The sequence below is a fragment of the Rhincodon typus genome, chromosome 26, assembly GCF_021869965.1.
Source record: "Rhincodon typus isolate 14 chromosome 26, sRhiTyp1.1, whole genome shotgun sequence".
In the NCBI taxonomy this organism is placed as follows: Eukaryota; Metazoa; Chordata; class Chondrichthyes; order Orectolobiformes; family Rhincodontidae; genus Rhincodon; species Rhincodon typus.
This window is the reverse complement of record NC_063357.1, coordinates 18,678,693-18,697,259: the sequence shown is the minus strand read 5'-3', so window position 1 is coordinate 18,697,259 and position 18,567 is coordinate 18,678,693. Positions and strand designations below refer to the sequence as shown.

The 18,567-nt window shown below is 41.9% G+C and overlaps 1 protein-coding gene across 3 annotated transcripts in view; it reads right to left on the bottom strand.

Annotated features, from left to right (window-relative positions):
- Window positions 1-18,567, bottom strand: part of acaca (acetyl-CoA carboxylase alpha) — a 269,320-nt gene that overhangs the window by 226,460 nt on the left and 24,293 nt on the right. For all 3 annotated transcript variants that reach the window (XM_048612563.1, XM_048612564.1, XM_048612565.1), the window contains exons 4-8: window positions 15,290-15,428; window positions 13,356-13,465; window positions 12,732-12,813; window positions 11,325-11,423; window positions 5,611-5,717 (exon numbers count right to left, since the gene is read on the bottom strand). In XM_048612563.1, the coding sequence (XP_048468520.1) occupies window positions 5,611-5,717; window positions 11,325-11,423; window positions 12,732-12,813; window positions 13,356-13,465; window positions 15,290-15,428 (537 nt within the window). The remainder of the gene's footprint in view (window positions 1-5,610; window positions 5,718-11,324; window positions 11,424-12,731; window positions 12,814-13,355; window positions 13,466-15,289; window positions 15,429-18,567) is intronic.

Sequence of the window (18,567 nt, the reverse complement as noted above, 5' to 3'; positions counted from 1 at the left end):
CATTTTAAATCTATGCCGTCTGGTTATTGACCCTTCCATCAATGGAACAAATGCCTTCCTATCCACCCTATTTATGCCCTTCATAATCTTACACATTTGTAACAGGTCCCCACTGAACCTACTGGTATAGAATATATGAGGATATATATGAAAGGAGCGGTCAGGCGATATTACGTCAATGGAAGTAGACCGTCTTAGTGACGGTGTAGATCTGTGGCAGGAAATCATCCTGACAGGGGGTTGAATGTTTGGGGAGTGCTGAAGAGTTGAGGTAGTAACCTCGGAAGGGACAGTACCTATAAAGAGTGAAATAAAAGAAAGCACAACAACACAACAGAGGGATCCAGGAGAGTTAAGGAAAAGTACAAAAGGGAAATAAAAGCAAAAAACAGAAGGAGTATTACGCTTAGTTCCAGAATGGTAGCCAAGATACATCCTGGGTTTGGTAATGTAAGGCAAAGCAGCAGGTTAGCAGGTGACAAGGAAGCTTCAACTCCATTGAAAATTAGGAAAAAAGTTAAAAGGGAAGGAAAACTCAAGAGCTGTTAGTAATGGAGATGATAGGACCCAAAAAGAAGGTGCAAAAACTGGCATAAGTCACTTTATCTGAATGCTCGGAGCATTCGAAACAAGGTGGATGAGTTGACGGCGCAAATCATGGCAAATGGGTATGATTTAGTGGCCATTAAAGAGTCGTGGTTGCAGGATGGTCATGACTGGGCGTTAAATATCCAGGGGTGTCAAATTGTTCAGAAGGACAGACAGGGAGGTAAGGGAGGAGGTGTCGCTCTGATTTTTAAGGATAATATCAGGGCGGTAGTGAGAGATGATATAGGTTCTACTGAACAAAAGGTTGAATCCATTTGGGTGGAAATTAGGAATAGCAGGGAGAAGAAATCACTGATAGGTGCGGTCTATAGGCCACCAAATAATGACATCATGGTGGAGTGGGCAATAAACATAGAAATAGCTAATGCATGTAAAAATGATACAGCAATTATCATGGGGGATTTTAATCCACATATCGACTGGTCAAACCAGGTCGGTCATGGCAGCCTTGAGGAGGGGTTCATAGAATGCATCCGCGATAATTTCCTTGAACAATATGTAATGGAACCTACGAGGGAGCAAGCTATCCTAGATCTAGTCCTGTGTAATGAGACAGGAATAATAAATGATCTCACAGTTGGGAATCCTCTCGGAAGGAGCGATCACAGTATGGTCAAATTTAAAATACAGATGGAGCGTGAGAAGGTTAAATCCAGTACCAATGTCCTGTGCTTAAACAAAGGAGACTATGATGGGATGAGGGAGGAGTTAGGTAAGGTAAAATGGGGGCAAAAAATTTATGGTGGGTCAACTGAGGAACCGTGGAGGACTTTCAAAACAATTTTTCATAGTGCTCAGCAGAAGTATATTCCAGTGATAAGGAAGAACTGTAGGAAAAGAGAGAGCCAGCCATGGATGTCTAAGGAAATAAAGGAAAGTATCAGATTAAAAAAAACGTACAAAAAAGCAAAGATTAGTGGGAAACTAGTAGACTGGGAAATCTTTAAAGGCCAACAGAAAGCCACAAACAAAGTTATAAAGAAAAGTAAGATGGATTATGACAGTAAGCTAGCTCAAAATATAAAAACAGGCAGCAAAAGTTTCTATAAATATGTAAATCATAAAAGTGTGGCGAAGGTAAACATTGGTCCTTTACAGGATGAGAAGGCCAATTTAATAACTGGGAATGAGGAAATAACTGAGGCACTAAACAGTTATTTTGTGTCGGTCTTCACAGTGGAAGACACAAATAACATGCCGAGAACTGATGGCAAGAAGGTTATAGCAGGTGAGGACCTAGAAACAATCATTATCACTAAGGAGGCAGTGCTTGGCAAGCTAAAGGGGTTAAACGTAGACAAGTCTCCTGGCCCTGATGAAATGCATCCCAGGGTACTAAAAGAGGTGATGGGGGAAATAGCAAATGCACTAGTAATTATTTACCAAAGTTCACTGGACTCTGGGGTGGTTCCCGCAGATTGGAAAACAGCCAATGTGACACCATTGTTTATAAAAGGAAGTAGACAAAAAGCAGGTAACTATAGGCCAGTTAGCTTAACTTCGGTAGTGGGGAAAATGCTTGAATCTATCATTAAGGAAGAAATAGCAAGACATCTGGATATAAATTCTCCCATTGGGAACACCCAGCATGGGTTCATGAAGGGTAGGTCATGTTTAACTAACTTGGTGGAATTTTTTGAGGACATTACTTGCATGGTGGACAATGGGGAACCTGTGGATGTAGTGTATCTGGATTTCCAGAAGGCATTTGACAAGGTGCCACACCAAAGGCTGCTACATAAGATAAAGTTGCACGGTATTACAGGTAATGTATTGCCATGGATAGAGGATTGGTTGACCAGTAGAAAGCAAAGAGTAGGGGTAAATGGGTGTTTTTCTGGTTGGCGGTCAGTGGCTAGTGGTGTGCCTCAGGGATCAGTGTTGGGACTGTAATTGTTTACAATTTACACAGATGATATTTGGAGTTGGGGACTAAGTGGGGTGTCAAACTTTGCAGATGACACTAAGACGAGTGGTAGAGCAAAGTGTGCAGAAGACACTGAAAGTCTACAGAAGGATATAGATAGTCTAAGTGAGTGGGCAAAGGTCTGGCAGATGGAGTACAATGTTGATAAGTGTGAGGTCATTCATTTTGGTAGGAAGAACAGCAAAATGGACTATGTTTTAAATGGTGAAAAATTGCAGCACGCTGTTGTGCAGAGGGACTCGGGTTTCCCCGTACATGAATCGCTAAAAGTAGGATTGCAGGTGCAGCAGGTAATTAAAAAGGTAAATGGAATTTTGTCTGTCATTGCTAGAGAGATGGAGTTTAAAAACAGGGAGGCTATGCTGCAGCTGTATAGAGTCTTGGTGAGGCCATACCTGGAGTACTGTGTGCAGTTTTGGTCTCCTTACTTGAGAAGGGATATACTAGCACTGGAGGGGGTGCAGAGGAGATTCACTCGGTTGATTCCAGAGTTGAGAGGGTTGGATTATGAGGAGAGACTGGGATTATACTCATTGGAATTCAGAAGAATGAGGGGAGATCTTATAGAAACATACAAGATTATGAAGGGAATAGATAAAGTGGAGGCAGGGAGGTTGTTTCCACTAGCAGGTGAAACTAGGACTACAGGGCATAGCCTCAAAATAAAGGAAAGCAGATGTAGGACTGAGGTCAGGAGGAACTTCTTCACCCAAAGGGTTGTGAATTTGTGGAATTCCTTGCCCAGTGAAGCGGTTGAAGCTACCTCGCTAAATGTGTTTAAGGCAAGGCTAGATAAATTTTTGAACAGTAAAGAATTAAGGGTTATGGTGAGTGGGCGGTTAAGTGGAGCCGAATCTCAAAAAGATCAGCCATGATCTTATTAAATGGCGGGGCAGGCTCGAGAGGCTGGATGGCCTACTCCTGCTCCTGCTCCTAGTTCTTATGTTTGACACGGAAGTTTCAACAAGGTGGTTCAGCTTCAGACAGTTGCCAAGGGAGAGGGATGAAGTTAGTTCAGGACTCAGTTTTGAATAAGAGTCATACCAAAAGCAGGAAGAGCAGCTATTGCAGGTAATTCTCTAGCTACAGCTGAAAACCTAAAATGGAAGAAGGTGAATATAATCCTGACTGGATGATCGTGAGGAGGAACTAGGGAAGGGTGCGGTGGCCAACCATGTTAAAAGTCAAGACAGTCAAGAAGGACAAGGAGAGGCTCATCATTGTTACAGTCACATTAGATTGTATGTATGACTTCGATATGAGCTGTTTCAGTATTGTGGTAGGGTGAAAACCTGAATAAAAGGATTTAAGCGTGGTGTTCCAGGAGAGATATGTGTGGATTCGGAGGCAACAGCACAGTCAAAGACTCAAGCAGGATGAAAGGTCACAATTAATTCTCAGCTGGATCTTCAGAAATTGTCAGGAAAGTCACAAATGAATCCATAGATTTAAGGAGGGAATTAAGCCTGGCATGGTGGCAGGAGGTTGGAAGTCTGGGGAGCACTGAAGAGTTGAGATAGTAATCTGGGAAGACAGAGTACCCATAAGGAGTGAAATAAAAGAAAGCACAACATCAAAAGGGACAGATCTAGGAGAATTAAGGAAAAGTACAGAAGGAAAATAAAAGCAAAAACAGAAGGTGTAATGGGTTGGTTCCAGAATGGTAGCCAAAAGGTACAACATATGCATAAGCCTAGTTATGTAGCAAATATTAAGATGAAAATGGTGAATGGAAAAGAGATAATAAGGAATCCAAAGTTAGTCAGAGGTTTAGTGCTGAGACAGCGCAGGTAGAGTGAAATTGGCATGTCCAATGGAGTAATTATTATTAGTTTAAAGATGGCTGTGGCAGGTAAATGAAATCCAGAGCTATTTGATGGCTGAAATGGCTGATCAGAAGGTAGACTAATAGAGGTATTTCCTTTGGGATGAGGAGTTGGTTCCAAGACAGGGAAAGGCCTATTTAAAACAAAACAGAGGAGCACAGAATGATCAACATGCTCAACTCCCTGCAGTTGCTAAACTCTTAGTCTCCTCCTCTGGCAAATACCTAGCCGCAGATTACCCTTCCACCTGTTATCATGGCCCAGGGAGTGACATGTGCCAAAATAAAAATGTTAGCAAACAGAGAGCTGGATCCTAGACTCAAAGAACAACGGCACAGTGGCTCAATGGTTAGCAGTGCTGCCTCAGAGCACCAGTGACCCAGGTTCAATTCCACCCTCAGGTGACTGTCTGTGTGGAGTTAGCACATTCACCACAGTGTCGACATGTGCTTCCTCTGGGTGCTCTGGTTTTCTCCTACAGTCCAAAGCTATGCAGGTTTGGTGATTGGCCATGTTGAATTGCCCATATAGTGTCCAGGGATGGGAAGGCTGGCAGATTAGCCATGAGAAATGCAGGGTTACAGGGATAGGATGGTGTGGGAGGGATGCTCTTCGAAGGCATTCATGTGGACTTGATGGGCAGAATGGCCTGCTTCCACACTGTAGGGATTCTATGATTCAATGATTGAAGAGCTGCTCCATATTTTATCAGCAAACAGTTCTCTCTATTCACAACAAGAAAGTTTCCAAATGTCGGAAGTCTATCCATAGTCTTCAAAAAGGTATTTAAAACATGCAGTATTTACTCAAGTGAGACAATCTCATTGCTGGCGCTGTGAAATTCTGCTGCCGCAATGACATGAAAGCAGGGTAGGAATCAACAAACAATTTCATTATGAAGCCAATATTTACAAGTTTTTGACACAGTGTCAGGGACTGAATTTATTGTTGTCACCAATTCTCACCAGTGGTCTCAGGTGGGAATAAAAGATTTTATAGAAATTATGCTATTTGAGAGACTGTTTTGTGCACAAAATGCTGAAGTGTTTACCTTGTAACAGTGACTGAATTTCAACAATATTTCACTGGTTGGGAATTGCTTTGGCACACGCTGAAAGTATGATACAGAACTACCTGACATTCTTGGCTACTTCTGCATGAACCACTATGCCAGCCTCTTCATTTCTTGGGACATGTCCACAGACTTACACATTGGATGAACAATTAAAGGGACTGTTCTCCCCTTACCTTCATACCACTCTCCACATCTGCAATGCAGCCTTTCTCATACAGCTCAGATGGAACGCTCACAATTAGTTTCCGTGGTTCCGTTTCAGTCCACTCAACAGTCAGCCCTAAAAAAAAGTTTAAAGCGAATAATGCTGTCATACAACAAAAAAAAAATCTGGATCTGAAGATGGGTTGAGAGAGTGGTGAAGAGTGTGGGGAATACAAGAGAAATACACAGTCTTCTAAATCAAGCTCACATTAACAACTTTCACTGTTTCAAACGTTTTCTTCTAGTATGACAGTACAGTGAAATCACAACATGTTGGTCTAAACAAGTGTGATGGACTATGCTGAGAGCGAGTGCCAAACAGGCCATATGGCTGGTAGCTAACCATTGGAAACAGCCTGACCACTTCAACTCATCAAAAATGTCTAATCTAATGACCTGACAGACCCAGAAGTAGAGAAGAAAATGGAGGATGCTGCAGTTGGAGACAGGAGACTGATCAATTCAAAACTTAAGTGGACTCAATTACAGGTCAACAGATTTTACACAGATTCTGTAGAACATAGAACAGTACAGCACAACACAGGCCCTTCGGCCCACGATGCTGTGCCGACCTATTATCCTACTAAGATCAATCTACCCTGCATACCCTACATTTTACTATCCTCTATGTGCTTATCCAAGAGTCGCTTAAAAAAGTCTGTAAAGTATCTGACTTCTCTACCACTGCCAGCAGCGCATTCCACACACCCACCACTCTGTGTGAAGAACCTACCTCTGACATCTCCCCTATACTTTCCTCCAATCACCTTGAAATTATGCCCCCTCATAATAGTCATTTCCACCCCAGGGAAAATTCTCTGACTATCCATTCTATCTATGCCTCTCATCATCTTGTAAACCTCTATCAAGTCACCTCTCATCCTTCTTCGCTCCAATGAAAAAAGCCCTAGCTCCCTCAACCGTTCCTCATAAGACCTGCCCTCCAGTCCAGGCAGCATCCTGGTAAATCTCCTCTGCACCCTCTCTAAAGCTCCGCATCTTTCCTGTAATGAGGTGGCCAGAACTGAAAACAATATTCCAAATGTGGTCTAACCAGAGTTTTATAGAGCTGCAGCATAACCTCGCGGCTCTTAAACTCAATTCCCCTGCCAATGAAAGCCAACACACCATGCGCCTTCTTTACAAACCTATCAATTTGGGTCGCAACTTTGAGGGATCTATGGACGTGGACCCCAAGATCCCTCTGTTCCTCCACACTGCCGAGAAGCTTGCCATTAACCCTGTATTCTGCATTCAAATTCGACCTTCCAAAATGAATCTCTTCACACTTTTCCGAATTCCATTTGCCACTTCTTTGCCCAGCTCTGCATCCCGTCAATGTCCCATTGCAACCTACAACAGCCCTCCACGCTGTCCATAACTCCACCAACCTTCGTGTCATCGGCAAACTTACTAACCCACCCTTCCACTTCCTCATCCAAGTCGATCCCTGCAGGACACCACTGGTCACCAAGCTTCAGGCTGAATACTTTCCATCTACTACCACCCTCTGTCTTCTATTGGACGGCCAGTTTTGTATCCAGACAGCCAAATTAACCGGAATCCCATGCTTCCTTACTTTCCGAATGAGCCTACCATGTGGAACCTTATCGAATGCCTTGCTAAAATCCATAAACTGCTCTACCTTCAATGTGTTTTGTGACATCCTCAAAGAATTCAATAAGACTTGTGAGGCATGACCTGCCCCTCCCAAAGCCATGCAGACTATTTCTAATCAAACTGTGCTTTTCCAAATAATCATAAATACTGTCTCTTAGAATCCTCTCCAATAATTTGCCCACCACAGAAGAAAGACTGACTGATCTGTAATTTCCAGGATTATCCCTATTCCCTTTCTTGAACAAGGGAATGACATTTGCCACCCTCCAATCTTCTGGCACTACTCCAGTGGACAGTGAGGACGCAAAGATCATTGCCAAAGGGGCAGCAATCTCTTCCCTCGCTTCTTGTAGTAACCTTGGGTATATCCCGTTTGGCCCAGGGGACTTATCTATCCTTGTGTTTTTCAATATTTCCAGCACATCCTCCTTCCTAACAACAACCTGTTCGAGCATATCTGCCTGTTTCATGCTGTCCTCACAAATGTCAAGGTCCCTCTCACTGGTGAATACTGAAGCAAAGTATTCATTAAAGGACCTCCCCTACCTCCTCTGACTCCACGCAGAAGTTCCCTCCACTATCCCCGATTGGCCCTACCCTCACTCTGGCCATCCTCTTGTTCCTCACATAAGTATAGAAAGCCTTGGAGTTTTCCTTGATCCTACCCGCCAAGGTTTTCTCATACCCCCTTCTAGCTCTCCTAAGTCCATTCTTCAGTTTCTTCCTGGCTACCCTGTAGACCTCTTAGAGCCCTGTCCGATCCTTGCTTCCTCAACCTTAAGTAAGCTTCCTTTTCCCTCTTGACTAGGTGTTCAACATGTCTTGTCATCCAATGTTCTTTCACCTTACCATCCTTTCCTTGCCTCAGTGGGACAAACCTATCCAGTACCTGTAGCAACAGCTCCCTAAACAATCTCCACATTTCTATCGTGTATTTCCCCGAGAACATCTGATCCCAATTGGTGCTCCGTAGTTCTTGCCTAAAAACATTGTAATTCGCCCTCTCTCCATTAAATACTTTCCCATACCGTCTCTCCTATCCCTCTCCATGTCTATAGTAAAAATCAGGGAGTTATGATCACTATCACCGAAATGCTCTCCCTACGAGAGATCTGATACCTGGTCTGGTTCGTTGCCAAGCACCAAATCCAATATGGCCTCTCCTCTAGTCAGCCTATCTACATATTGAGTCAGAAATCCTTCCTGGACACACCTGACAAAACCTGCTCCATCCGAACTATTTGCACTTAGGAGGTTCCAGTCTATATTAGGGAAGTTGAAGTCGCCCATGACAACAACCCTATTACTTCTGCACCTTACCAAAATCTGTCTCCCAATCTGTTCCTCAGTGTCTCTGTTGCTATTGGGGGAATCTATAGAAAAATTCCAATAATGTGACTGCTCCTTTCCTGTTTCTGACTTCCACCCATACTGACTGAGTGGAGAAACCCTCCTCCACGATCTCCCTTCAGACTAGAGATAATTTCTAAGAGGTTTGTACTTAACTGTACTATTTTTATAAATGTAATTTCCCATTGGCTTACTCACTTATCAAAACATCTTTTCAATTCTTTTTTCTAAATATCAATTCTTATTCAGACCAGTTTTTCAACCAAAAATATATGCACTTTGAAATATATTCAGTGAGCCATCCCAGCAATATTTCCCACTTAAAGACTAAGCTTATTCATTAATCACATATGAATCAGAGTGCTACTCATTTCTTACAAAGTGAGAGAGTGTTTATTGGTATTGTACATTGACAGATGAGACGATGGGACAACAGATATAAATTGTTCATTTCCACTTCACCAATTACTGTGCTTTTTGTTTACTTTTTTAAACATTTCCAATGCCAGGACTGTACAAATAAAAAGATGTAGCATTGTTTCAAAGGATCTATTTGTTAATGTTCTGTATCAGAGTAACTTAATATCAAGAAACAAATGCTATTTCAAACTCGACTCCCAGTCGCCCTGCATCATTACAACAGAGGTTCATTAAAGCAACACCAGTGCACTTTGTTGCACCTCACTAGCGCAATATTCTAAAAATCAAGCTCCTCTATTCCCAGTGTCATCACAAACGTGAAATGTTTTATAAAAGTACGCAAAATTGCCCAACTTTTCTGCCTTTTAGACCCAGTTTGACAGAAAGCAAGGGCCAGGTTTCCACACTTAACAACGATTATTATTTATTAAAAATAAATAGATTCTAACTACAAGTAAACAATTATGAACCAGTGACATACAACTCTAACCCTCATACAGACAGACACAAAACACAAGGGTCCTTATGAGAGTAGAGAAAGACTGGGAAGTCAGTTCAATGGTCCCACTTCACAAGGTTCACCGAGGTGATCATTTTGGCTTGCCAGGACCAGCTGCTCCTTGATCTTCCTCCTCAAGGTACTTTCACTTACTTGCAGGAGGCACAGGGCAACTGTTCACAAAGTCTCTGATTAACTAGTTAAAAGCCACAGCTTACAGCAACTGGTGAAGGAAAATAAACTCTCACTCTTGAGGCTTGAAATGTGTTTTTTTACTGCAGAGAGGACAGTACTTTCCTTTCCAGAGGTCTAATGGCTTCTGACTAAACATTCACAGACACATGATATTCAGCTACCCAGGAGCCTATTAAATTGTTGTTGGCAGGCAGAAGGCCTGTGACATTATCAACTGGTCATCGTGCCACAGACCAATCAGCTACCTGTTGCCAGTTGAACTTCTTTGTACAGACCCCTGGCTCCAGCTTGCCTGCAGTAAAACACCTCTGCTACTTGAACAGCAGTGGAAACTGCTCTTACCATGTGTGCCAGTAACATGCTTTTAAAAACGGCAGTAATCCCTTCTATAATCGTTGGTTTTTAAAACAGTTCCTTTCCCATTTCAGCCCACAAACAAAACACAGAACAATAAAGTTACAGCCTTCACAATTTTAAATAGACATTTTCATTTAATGTTTTACTTCATGTCAATACCATTTTCACTCCCTAAGTGAAGGCGGCTTTTGGCACACTGGCCTTCATCAGTCACGGTATTGAGTGTAGAAGTTGGGAAGTTATGATGCAGTTGTACCTGATGTTGGTGAGGCCGCACCTGGAGAACTGTCTTCAGTTTTGGTCACTTTGCTTTAGGAAGGATGTTGCTAAACTGGAAAGAGTGCAGAAGAAATTTAAAAGGACGTTGCCAGGACTCAAGGGACTGAGGTGTAGGGAGAGGTCGGACAAGCTAGGACATTTTTCTTTAGAGTGTAGGAGACTGAGGAGGATCTTACAGAAGTGTATAAGATCATAACAGGCATGGATAGGGTGAATGCACTCAGTCTTTTTCCCATGGTTGGGGAATTGAGGACTAGAGGGCATCAATTTAAGGTAAGAGGGGAAAGAGTACATAGGAACCTGAGGGGCAACTTTTTTTACACAGAGGGTGGAACGCATATGAAATGAGCTGCCAGCAGAGGTGGGTACATTAACAACATTTAAAAGGCATTTGGATAAATACATGGATAGGAAAGGTTTAGAAGGATATAGGCCAAGTGCAGGGAAATGGGCTTAGTGTGGATGGACATTTTGGTCAGCATGGACCAGCTTGGGCCAAAGGGTCTGTCTCCGTACTGTAGGGCTCGATGTCTACGACTTCTCTTAAAGTAATTTGTATTATTAGGAGAGAAATGTCTAGGTGCCCACACCCATCAAGTACCTCAATAAAGTTAGGCCAAATAACATGACAGACCACCCGAGTACAGAGAACAACCAAACCAGGTTCAATCCTGTCTTTACACAGATGCAAAAGTGAAGGAATCCCATACACACACTACCTAGCCTGGAAACATTGAGGCTAATCCAGACATCTAACTGCTGCTCATCAACTACATGATAATTCCTAAATTGAGCCTGCTGCCTTTAGTCATAAAATGGGTTAGACAATCAAAAACCTATCAGAAATGGATTTATCACAGAGCCTGCTGTCCCCCATCTTTCAATAATAAAAAAATCTCCCCATCCAACTGTCCAAGTTAAAACCAGGAAAACATCTTTTATATATTGAGATCACTAACTTACCACTGCCACTCCAAGGGAGGGTAGGGATTCCTGCAGTCTGTGCAACTATAGAAGAGGCAATTTTATCACCGAGTGCCCACATAGCTAGACTTGGAGGACCTGAAAAGAATAAAAAGTACGTTGAAAAAAATCTCAGTTCAATATATATAGCACCAGATGAAAATGTAATGATATCTCTAAACAGCAGCGGTACTCAAATGAAAGCCTCATAGCAGTGAAGGACATTAGAGCCTAATGATAAAGTAGGTCCTTGAAAATCGAACCAAAACAGCATGTTTCCAATGCAAGCCATTTTAGATTTTGTACAAAGTACAACAGGGGCTAAGGAAAATGCAGAAAATACTAGACAATATTAAAGTGAGGAGCATTTTATACCAAACATACTTTATGCGGTTATCTATTTTTAGAGCAATAGGCAATGAAAATGTATCACACTATAATGGCGACAGCTACAGAAGACTCAGTTTATTTATGATTCATTAACTGTTATGAAGCACTAAGACAGGGGATTGGCTCAGTTAGCTTGACAGCTGGTTTGTAAGGCAGAGTAATGTCAACAGCGTGGGTCCAATTCCCATACCGGTTGAGGTTACCATGAAGATCTCTCCTCCTAAATCTCTCCCATTGCCTGAGGTGTGGCGACCCTTAGGTTAAACAACTACTGGCCTCCTCACTCTAACAAGCGAGCAGCCCTATGGTCTGATAAGACTATGGTGACTTCACCTTTTTACTTAGACATTAATGGCAATCTGCCATTGACAGGGACACCAATGACACAACAACCCTGCCCCACAGGCAAGAAGAACTGAAATATACCAGGAAATTTGGTCAATACATGCAAATAAGAACAAAGACAAAAATAAAGTGTAGCAGTGTTTTAATACTGCACTAGAGTGCCAACCTTGACTTTTGTGCTCAAACTCTGGAGTGGAACATGAACCGCAAACCTGGTGATTTGGAGGTGAGAATGAAATCAACTGAGCTACAGTTGACAGTTATAATGCTTTTGCCTCCAAATCAGAAATTTGCTTACTTATACCCACTCTAGGACTTTAGCATGGAGCATAGGTTCCTCTACTATTGGAGGTACCATTTTGCATATTAAATATTAATCCAGATGCCTGTTTGAGAGGACAGTTAAAGACACTAAAACAGCAAAAAGTTTTGGTGACCTGCTAACCTTCAGCCCTCAATCAAACAGGTTAACTAGCCGTTTTACAGTCATGAGATCCCTCTGTGCAATTAGCAGGCAGATTTACCTGCAAATAACATTAGCTGTAAAGCACTTGCAACACCTTGAGTACATAAATGGAGTGGTACAAGTACCTTCTTTCTCTAAATTCTCCTTAATAGATGATTTAAGCAGAGTCTGGCAAAGTTCCACTTGAGAAAAGAAATATCTCTTACCCATGAAAGCAATGCCATGTTTATGAAGAAGTTCCGGTAATTTGGGGTTTTCAGATGCATGGCCCCAGCCTGCCCATACTGCCTGCAAGTGGAAAAGATAACACACATCTGTATACATTCATTTCACATCATCACCGTGTAAACAAAATGTAGTCATGGTAGCAAGAAAGAAACAACTGACGGTTGCAGGGATAAACCACTGGCCTTTGAATGACAGACTCACACAGATTTGAATACTGTCCACTTATGGCCAGTCTTACTAATTACAAGTTTGCCACTCTTCAACAGGGTCACTAATGTAATGGACCCATCATCTCAGAAGCATCAGCATCATTTAGAATAACCTGCACAGAGTGGCTTACCTGTCTTTGCCCACCCAGTTCTCCAGTTTAAGGACAAAGTGAAGGGGTGAAAAGGGAAGGAAAGAATTAGAATTATAAATGACACTGAAAATTATTCAAACAGAATCATCTCTCTGTTGATTATAATGTTAAGGCACAGCATGAGGATTTAAGAGTTTGAACCATTTTGAAAAGGAAATATATTTGTACTATAGAAAATCACAAAGTCTTTATTTAAAATTAGAGTGAATAGGCCAGTTAACAGCTGCTTTTCTAGCAGTACCTGGACTGGAATGCGCTTTGCAATGTCTAGTATCAGCTCAACATTTGCATAGTTGTTGTTATTTGGTCCTCCAGGTACAGGAACATAGTGATCTGCCATTTTAATATACTCTGTAAAACAAAAGCAATATAGAATCTCGAATCACGTTGTCATTGGTGGTAATCTTCAAGGAACATACAAAGAGCACAGGCACACAGTTAACTACCTGAATTCACCACAATGTGTTATAGCTGCCAAAAGAGAGCACTGGATCAAGGAAATGACTGGGAGATAACGTGAACAAACAAGTCGAAGACGAATTTGGTTGATTTCTTCTTATATTTGTAGCACTTAACTGTGTATGACTTCTGAGACTGCCACCCAGGTGTCTGCTAATGGAACTGAATGACCACTCCTCTCGCCCTACCCTATCTACAATTAAGTCCTCTTTCTCGGACTCTTACCGGTACATTGTTCTAAAGGCACCATTCCCCTAGTAGTTTTCCAACTAGTTATTCTTTGTGTAAGAGGCAAGGTAGTGAAGCCCACAATTTTCCACATGTACGTTTCTTCAACAGATGTTAACTGAATAGCAGTCAGGAGCAGAATTGCTGGTTGAAATTATTGATATGTAGATAGTGCAAGATGATGAAAATACAATGGAAGGAGGCATGCACGGAACATAAAACTGGGGCAGTTGGATCAAACAACCTAGCTCTATGCTATAAATTCTACGTAATTTGTTTTATTTTCTTCTGTGTAATTTTCAGTAATCTATTTATGACATTTTTAAAATCAGCTCAGACCAGGAATTAAACTTGGGATGTCTCTCATCTCTCTGGACCAAAACATTTAACTATTAACACACTCAAAGACATATCTCACCCCTCTGATCTTGGTCTTGGTCTTATAAACAAACAGAAACTCCAAAAGTAGCTCAATTGAAGCAGTGACTCGTGCTTTGGGCTAAAAGCGTTTATTGTACCCTAAACCTGAGATTGCAGGCCCCATCATCCAAATATACCTTTCGTTACAGCTGCTAAAGATTTTCTTGCTTTCATCGTAACCGCTATTTTTGTTGGCAGTTTGCGACAAATCTTTACAGTCCAAAATAGGCGATGCCTCATAAGTCATGAAAGATAAATAATTACTGAGCAAAAGTAACTGCTTAGATTATTCCAATGCTCTCTTGCTTAGCCTCACACCTTCCATAAAGCTAACTTTATGCAAAATTCTGCTGCAAATATCTGAACTCGCACCAAGTTCTGCTTGCTATCATCCTTGTCTTTGCTTCCTGACCCACATTAGCTCCAGGTGCAGCAACAATTCCATTTTAAAATTATCACCCAGGTTTTCAAATTCCTCCTGTACCTATTTATATCTCTGTAAAGTCCTCCAACTGTCCAATCCTTTGAGACTGTTTTGCTTCTCCATTTCTGGCTTCTTCTGATCTTCTGCACTCCGCCAAAGGAGGCCAAGCCTTCTTCCACGAGGCCAAAGACAAAGGAGCAGAAGTAGGCCATTCAGTTCATTGAGTTTGCTTCTCCATTCAAAGAGATTATGGCTAATCTAATAATCCTCAACTCCACTTTTCAACCTTTTCCTATAACTCTCGAATCCTTTGCAGATTAAAATAGCTCTATATCACAGCATTGAACAGTTTTAATGGTCCAGCCTTCACAGCCCGCTATGGTAAAGAATTTCACAGATTCACAACCTTTAGAAGAAACTTCTCCTCATCTATCTGTTTAGGCACTAGTTTCTAGAATTCCATCCTTAAAATACTCCCCATTACATTTAAGGCAACTGTTAAAATCTCCCGACTAACCCATCTCTGGGTGGGTGGCCTCGGTGTCAAATATTCCTGTCTAATATTGTTCCTGTGAAGTATTATGGGACATTTCACTGTGTTAAAGATATCATAGAAATTGATTTTGTTGTTGCAGATAACTGACCTGCATTAGCTTTCAAGTCTTCCGGAGTTACCATAACGACAAATCGTATTGCACGCTCATTCCTGAACATCTCATAAGACCAGCGTCGTATAGACCTCATACACTTCACTGCTGCAATCCCATTATTGGCAATCAGTACCTTTTGGACAAACGCCAGCACGTTATTTGATCAAAATATGAACTAAATGAATATTATACAGGTATAAATCTACAGGTTGGATATCATCTACAATCATTCTGAATGCTTAAGATTTTATTGGTGAACAAACACTTTCTCTCGGAACAAAAAAAAAAACAACTTATACTTGGTACATGAAAAAGAACGGATTTGATGGGTTAAACAGATTTTTGCATTCCATGGGCCCTTAAATCATTGTAAAGGCATCACACAAACATTTTTATTTCACCATATCTAAAAAAATTTATCTTTAAAATATTGTTTGTTCAAAATGGACATTGATTCTTTCCCACTAGTCTATTTAACATAATAGATGGGTAACTACAGCAAAGAATAGAATCACAAAATGGTTACAACACGAGAGGCCCTTTGACAATTTAGCTAGTTCTACTTCCAGCCCTTTCCCTATGGCCTGGCAAATTGTTTCTCTTAAGATAATTATCCGATTCCCTTTTGAGAGCAATCAGCCTCCACATCCTAAGCAGTGCATTCTAGATCATAACCATCCACTGCATACTGCTTTTAACTCTTTCACCAATCACTTTATATCTATATCCTCTGGTTCTCAACTCTTGTAGAGTCATAGAGTCATACAGCATGGAAACAGACTCTTCGGTCCAACCAGTCCATACCGAACATAATCCCAAACTAAACCAGTCCCACCTGCCTGGCCCAGATCCCTCCAAACCTCTCCTATTCATGTACTTATCCAATGTTAAATGTTTTTAAATGTTGTGACTGTACCCACATCCACCACTTCCTCTGGAAGTTCATTGCACACAAGAATAACCCTGTGTAATAATTTGCATCTCATATCTTTTTTAAATGTCTCTCCTCTCACCTTAAAAATGTGTCTCCTTCTTCTGCCAATGCGAGTAGTTTCTCTCTTCCTACTTTGTAGACTGCCTACAACTTTTGAACACCTTTATCAAATTTCCTCTGAAGCTTCTCTTCTCTTGGACTTGGAATTCTTCAGTCTATCCACTCAGAATCATTCTTGCACATCTTTTCTGGACACTCTACATAGCCCTTACATCTTTTCTAAAGCATGGTATCCAGAACAGGACACAATTATCCAATGGATACCAACTGAAAGTTTTGTGAAGGCTTAACGTAACAATCTTATGCTTGTACTTAATGCCTCTAGAATACTCATGGACAAAGACGAGAGTGGTCCTATAGGAAGAGAGCTAAAGTGGGGAAGGCCAACTATAGCAAGATTCGACAGGAGCAGAGGAATGTGGATGGGAGCAGCTGTTTGAGGGTAAATCCACACTTAACATGTGGGAGGCTTTTAAAGAGAGGTTGATTAGAGTGCAGGACAGACATGTCCCTGTGAAAATGAGGGATAGAAAGGGCAAGATTAGGGAACCATGGATGACAGGTGAAATTGTGAGACTAGCAAAGAGGAAAAAGGAAGCATACATAAGGTCTAGGCGACTGATAACAGACGAAGCTTTGGAAGAATATCGGGAAAGTAGGACCAATCTGAAACGAGGAATTAAGAGGGCTAAAAAGGGTCATGAAATATCTTTAGCAAACAGGGTTAAGGAAAATCCCAAAGCCTTTTATTCGTACATAAGGAGTAAGAGGGTAACTACAGCAAGGGTTGGCCCACTCAAGGACAAAGGAGGGAAGTTATGCGAGGAGTCAGAGAAAATGATTGAGATTCTTAATGAGTACTTTGCGTCAGTATTCACCGAGGAAAGGAACATGACGGATGCTGAGATTAGGGATAGGTGTTTGATTACTCTACGTCCAGTCGGCATAAGGAGGGGGGAAGTGTTGGGTATTCTAAAAGGCATTAGGGTGGACAACTCCCCAGGTCCGGATGGTTACTGAGGGAAGCGAGAGAGGAAATAGCTGGGGCCTTAACTGATATCCTTGCAGCATCCTTGAGCACGGGTGAGGTCCCGGAGGACTGGAGAATTGCTAATGTTGTCCCCTTGTTTAAGAAGGGTAGCAAGGATAATCCAGGTAATTATAGACCGGTGAGCCTGACGTCAGTGGTGGTGAAGCTGCTGGAGAAGATACTGAGGGATAGGATCTAAATACATTTGGAAGAAAATGGGCTTATTAGTGATAGGCAGCATGGTTGTGTGCAGGGAAGGTCATGTCTTACCAACTTGATAGAATTCTTTGAGGAAGTGACAAAGTTGATAGATGAGGAAAGGGCTGTCATATACATGGACTTCAGTAAGGCTTTTGATAAGGTTCCCCATTGTAGGCTGATGGAGAAAGTGAAGTCACATGGGGTCTAGGGTGTACTAGCTAGATGGATAGAGAACTGGCTGGGCAACAAGAGACAGAGTTGTAGCGGAAGGGAGTTTCTCAAAATGGAGAACTGTGACCAGTGGTGTTCCACAGAGATCCGTGTTGGGGCTACTGTTGTTTGTGATATACATAAATGATCTGGAGGAAGGTATAGATGGTCTGATTAGCAAGTTTGCAGATGACACTAAGATTGGTGGAGTAGCAGATAGTGAAGGGGACTGTCGGAGAATGCAGCAGAATATAGATAGATTGGAGAGGTGGGCGGAGAAATGGCAGATGGAGTTCAATCCAGGCAAATGCGAGGTGATGCATTTTGGAAGATCCAATTCAAAAGCGAACTACACGGTAAATGGAAAAGCCTTGGAGAATATTGATGCACAGAGCGATCTAGGTGTTCAGGTCCATTGTACTCTGAAGGTGGCAACGCAGGTCGATAGAGTGGTCAAGAAGGCATACAGCATGCTTTCATTCATCAGACGGGGTATTGAGTACAAGAATTGGCAGGTCATGTTACAGTTGTATAGGACTTTGGTTCGACCACATTTGGAATACTGCGTACAGTTCTGGTCGCCACATTACCAAAAGGATGTGGATGCCTTGGAGAGGGTGCAGAGGAGGTTCACCAGGATGTTGCCTGGTATGGAGGGCGCTAGCTATGAAGAGAGGTTGAGTAGATTAGGATTATTTACATTAGAAAAACAGAGGTTGGGGGGGACCTGATTGAGGTCTACAAAATCATGAGAGGTATAGACAGGGTGGATAGCTAGAAGCTTTTTCCCCCCCAGAGTGGGGGACTCAATTACGATTTCAAGGTGAGAGGGGAAAA